Source organism: Sinocyclocheilus grahami, unplaced genomic scaffold (assembly GCF_001515645.1).
Source record: "Sinocyclocheilus grahami isolate Dianchi unplaced genomic scaffold, SAMN03320097.WGS_v1.1 scaffold519.1, whole genome shotgun sequence".
In the NCBI taxonomy this organism is placed as follows: domain Eukaryota; kingdom Metazoa; phylum Chordata; class Actinopteri; order Cypriniformes; family Cyprinidae; genus Sinocyclocheilus; species Sinocyclocheilus grahami.
The window spans coordinates 688085-693892 of NW_015505698.1; the positions used below are offsets into that span (position 1 = coordinate 688085).

At 36.2% G+C, this 5808-nt stretch overlaps 1 protein-coding gene across 1 annotated transcript in view; it reads right to left on the reverse strand.

The window, feature by feature from the left end:
• Window positions 1-3822: 3822 nt before the first annotated feature.
• Window positions 3823-5808, reverse strand: part of kcnk2b (potassium channel, subfamily K, member 2b) — a 48827-nt gene continuing 46841 nt past the window's right edge. The window contains exon 7 of the mRNA XM_016237592.1: window positions 3823-4225. Coding sequence (XP_016093078.1) covers window positions 3902-4225 — 324 coding nt within the window. The 3' untranslated portion in view covers window positions 3823-3901. The remainder of the gene's footprint in view (window positions 4226-5808) is intronic.

The following is a 5808-nucleotide window of genomic DNA, read 5'->3' on the forward strand; positions in this document are numbered from 1 at the left end:
GTACTTACTATATGGTTAGGAATAGGGTTTGTCTTAGGGCCACTTGCATGAAATTATGCATAATTTATAGTTATTACAATAGTAAGTGCATGTATGGTTTAACAAGCACACCTTAAAATAAAGTGTTACCAAGAAGTCTACTACTTGTAATTAGAGTACATTACATTTAAAATACTCATAATCAGATTAGTTACATTTGAATGGATTACTTGATTACATATTCACACAAGGGAAGTCAATTATTCATAATTTATTGTTATTCTCTTTTTTTTATGTTTCTTTCTAAAACGAAATGTTCCTTTCTGTTTTCATGTTTATTAATGTTTGTTCATATAATGCAGGGATTTCCAAATGTTTTTGTCAGCAAAACACCTTAAAGCATTTACTAGAAATGTCTCTGAGGAAGTTAAAATTTCAAATAATCTCACAACACATTTGCATGTTTACAATTCTTTGATGTCATAGTTATCTGGAGTAAATGTTTAGTGTTCAAGGGTTTCAATTATTTTTATGATTTCATTAAATATTAGCTTTTTTTATCAACTCACTATTCACTCAGTCAACTCACCAATGAAATGTTTAATGCATTTTATGATGCTGATACAAAACTATGACTTTTGCCTCAATAAACTCCTAATTTGCTGCTTATTAATAGTCAGCAAGGTAGTTGTTAAGTTTAGGTATTGGGTAGGATTAGGGATGTAGAATATGCTCATGCAGAATATGTGCTTTATAAGCACTAATAAACAGCCAGTATGCTAGTAATTATGCATGCTAATAAACAACTATCAGAATGACTTGGCCCCTATACTAAAGTGTTACCATATTTTCTTGTCACATTTAATGGTACATTTAAAACAATTTATCTAAAAAAGTAGTCAGAATACATTACCTAAAACGAGTAACCTAGATTACGTTACTAATTACCGTTCAGTAACAGACTAAAATGTGTAAGTGATCTACTCATCTCTGCTGGTTACAGTGCGATATTTGAGCTCTGATTGGTTAGGGTGGGTTAAGCAGTTTTTGTCAGGATTGCAGAAGGTGATTTTCAGTCCAGGCAGAAATATCTAAAAGTGACCAAAAGTAAAAATTACAAACCCCACACTTTTGAATGGTAGTTTATGTTTGCTAAAAGGATACACTTGAAACAAAACACTCAATTGTAAGTGACTGTTTTAAATGTGTTCTCTCATAATATCAAAACAGCTTTAGTTGATTACATACTGGATGGCCTTCTGTGAGCCTGTCAGGGTTGCTATGGGAAGCAATAATTAACCATGAACTGAAGGCACCTGTTCCCAATTAAACACCAAACATAAGGAGCAGCGTCATCGTCATCAGCAGAATGGTGTGTATGTTCTCCCATTGAAATCCAAGTGCTCTCCTCATATCCTTCTTCACCGTGTCTGCATGGGAAAAGGTCAATGGTTTGAGCTTGTCTAATCTGCATATGTTGAAGCTGCCCACTAGCCATGAATCAGCTTGAGTTGGGGGATATATATCAGCAACTATAAAATTATATTTAGTATCCTACTTAATTTTCAATGGAATCCATTGCTTTGTACAGTAAAGCTCATTTTGTAAGGGCTATTTGAGAACACCATAATGATTATCTGAATAATTTTAGAAGCTTTAAAAGAGAGAAGGTTAAATCCACATGGAACCAAACATTCATGCTCTTCACCCATGCACTTAAGTCTGATGCCATGCATCATCGTTTTGGGTCCAAACGATGCTTCAGATCCCATAACCAAAAAATAAATGGTCCTAATATACACCCACGGTGTGCTGTATACCCCAGAAAAATCATGACCCTAACCTTTATCTCCATACCAAAATCTCAAATGGCTCAACAATGATTAATGTTAAATGAATTGTTAAAAAGCATGTTTCACAGGTGCCACGAATCCACAGACGGTAGTGTACGCTGTGAATTTTTAAAAGCATAAACAGCTGTTGAGAGTGTTCTCACTTGACATGAAGTAGAGGTTTGGCCCCAGAAACAGCATGACTTAAGCGAATAGCAAGGACACAGGAAAAAGTGCCTGGAGTAGTCATGCAGCACATCAAAAATGGGAATGGTTCAACTGAAGCTGCACTGCACAAACAAATACTTGCAGTGTTAAAAGCTTTGTTGAATATATTTGGAGCAATATGTTACATGAAGAACACTTTTATACCTGCCTCCACAATGACCCCCTACACTTGAGCACCCTGTGCTCAGATACTTTTGCTGCCTTCGAGTCCACTTCAGACCTCAAGTCACAAATCAACACATTCAGTGGCTGCATTAGCCCAAAAATGCATTAGTCATTTTTGACTGATTTCATTTTTGTTTCCTCGAGTCCAAAACTTGGTTACTTTTTAGAAATACACAATCTGGAGAAGAAAAAAAAACCTGGCCTTCATTTGATGAGTGGTCATAAAAAAGACACACATTGGCTGTCAAAGGTGACTGATCATAGGAAATCAATGGGGAGGACTGTAAGGCAGAGAATTTATTTTTAATTATTTTGAGTGAAATCTATATATCAACAATATTGAACAAAGGCACACACAAATGAAGTGAGGGAGACCATAAAACATTTAAAAGAGTGCTATGGTTGGCTTTGGCTGTATGCATTAAGTCGAGTCAAATTTATGTGTATAGTGGCTTTTCACAATACACAGTGTTTCAAAGCAGCTTTACGAAAAGTCATACTTTTATGTCTATGACAAAAAATCCAAATGTATTTTAAGCATAAAATCTAGAAATGTTGTGCAGCTGCTGGATGCATAGAACAGTTTCGCTATCATAATGTGATTTTGATATGTCAAAGTCATGTTATTTATCTTTTTTCATCAGATGGAAGCAACCTGGTCCAAGAACATGTTAAATTATCATATTGTCTTTATAATTCAGCTTTTAGAAGTGTAGTGTACATTTTTACTGTTGTGAAGTTTCAAACATTTGCTTATACACTATGAGACAATGGTACAAAAGCTGTTGCCGGGGCAGTACCCCTTCAAAAGGCATGCCTTTGTACCTTATTTACCCCTAAAGGGTGTATTTTATTACCTTAAATGTACATATTAGCAACTATCACTTGCAATATCAGTACCTTTTGAAAGGGTATTGCCCCAGTGATCCCTTTTGTACCTTTTTTTTGAGAGTGTACAAATAATTGTGAAACAGAATTTATCACCTAAGTAAGATCTAAAAATAATTAAATAAAACCAGCCAGCAGCCAATGTGTGACCCTTTTTTCTTAGGAGGGTTAAAACAATCCTTAAAGAAGTCTCTGTAACTGGTAATTAAGACATTGTGGTGATGTTCATGTGTGCTCATCTCATAAATATGATCATTTCGACATGACTGACAGCAGGACTGCTATAGTCACTTTCACCTACCTGTCGACTGTGTCTCTTCTGGTAGTGACTTCATTCTTCTAGTGACTCGTTCATTGCTGGCAGAACCAAAAGTCAGGCTTTGTAGATATAGTCTTGTAGTGTATTAGACACAACCTCAAGAGAGCTCTCCGTTAGCATTCCCATTCATTTCAATTGCAGTTGCTCGGCTGTCTATATTAGCCCATTCTTGCAGAAAGACTGTCATGTCTTGTAGAGCCTTGCCACAGAAAGCTTGTGAAACATCTACAGTATATTGATCTGTAATCATATAAATAAAAAAATAAAAATAACTTGTTATACGTGGCTAACAAAATTATTAATTAGAATACATGGCTACTTTTGCATGGCTGTCAATGGAAAACAATGATTTTTGTCCACATTAAAAGTAAGGGCATATTTTCTTTATATAAAATGTGAAGTCTCTGCCCCCTTATTTTTTCTTTCGTTGTATTCTTTTTTATACATCTTATCTTTTCACAGTTTATCAGTGAACATCTTTAGTTCCAGTTCATTTTGTTTGTGTTTTAGTGATATCCCGATGATCAGCGTAATCCGGGATGAGACCGTTGAGGAATAAGCTTCCGTTTCGTACAAACGTGTAGGGATACACCTCTCTCTCATCTCCAAGGTTAACTGAACGTGCACGTTTCCCTGGTGTCATCTGGGGATTGACAGGTGGGCTGAGGTTTATTTCAGCGGACAGTTTGCGCTTGATCGATGCAGCACGCTGGAATCTGTCGTAAATGTCAACACTCAATCGCCGGCGTGTCTCTTTAAACTCAGCGGACACATTAGCAGTCCATTCAGCGGCATGAGCTCGAAATTCTCCTACCTATATGCCCAAAAGAAATAGATTGATATTACAAAATAATGTTTTTGGGTTAGTGCACTAAATATTCTGTCATTATTTACTCATGCTGTTCGAAGGGAAATTTTTTGAAGTAACTTTTTTTTAAGGAGCTTTATGTAGCTCTTTTTCCATACAATAGCACTATTGCGACCAAACCACATGCTCCAAAAGAAAAAAAAAGAAAAACACCATTAAAGTGGTCTGTGTGATGCATGTGCCAAGTTTTCTGAAAGCATATGGTTGTCTTTGTGAAATTCAATCATTATTTGCAAGTACAAATGGCAAAATGGCAAATTTAGACAAATATAACCAAGTTGAAATCAACTGCCATATGTTCTCGCATGCCTTAATGAACACAATGTTTCATTTCAAATTTGTGTAATGACATTTGGGAGATGGATAAGAGGGGAATGCTATGAGTGAAAAATGACTTTATTTTATAATATTTTAGTTTTTTCTTTACACAAATGCTATCATATGACTTCAGAATACATAGAATATATACAGAGTTCTGGCATGAAACTCTAGATGGCGCAGTCCGATAGGTCTAACTCAGTCTGACCTAATGACATCATTATCACATGGCACAGCTGATTGGTTCGCTCCTGTATCGGTAGCAAATGAGCTCGCTGCTCAACATTCAAATATATAGACTAGTGCTTGCCGTAGCAGTTGCAGCTTGCTTCAGAAACCCTCCACCTTCCCCAGCTCCACCTGTATAGATCTGCTACGAGGTGATTCATGTATGCTATATTGGGGTTATTTCATGTATGTTATATTTGCAGCAGCAATATTTCTTACATGCTCCCAGCAGCATGTTGTGGATGTTGAAGGGAAATTTTTTGAAGTAACTTTTTTTTAAGGAGCTTTATGTAGCTCTTTTTCCATACAATAGCACTATTGCGACCAAACCACATGCTCCAAAAGAAAAAAAAAGAAAAACACCATTAAAGTGGTCTGTGTGATGCATGTGCCAAGTTTTCTGAACGCATATGGTTGTCTTTGTGAAATTCAATCATTATTTGCAAGTACAAATGGCAAAATGGCAAATTTAGACAAATATAACCAAGTTGAAATCAACTGCCATATGTTCTCGCTTGCCTTAATGAACACAATGTTTCATTTCAAATTTGTGGAATGACATTTGGGAGATGGATAAGAGGGGAATGCTATGAGTGAAAAATGACTTTATTTTAAAAATATTTTAGTTTTTTCTTTACACAAATGCTATCATATGACTTCAGAATACATAGAATATATACAGAGTTCTGGCATGAAACTCTAGATGGCGCAGTCCGATAGGTCTAACTCAGTCTGACCTAATGACATCATTATCACATGGCACAGCTGATTGGTTCGCTCCTGTATCGGTAGCAAATGAGCTCGCTGCTCAACATTCAAATATATAGACTAGTGCTTGCCGTAGCAGTTGCAGCTTGCTTCAGAAACCCTCCACCTTCCCCAGCTCCACCTGTATAGATCTGCTACGAGGTGATTCATGTATGCTATATTGGGGTTATTTCATGTATGTTATATTTGCAGCAGCAATATTTCTTACATGCTCC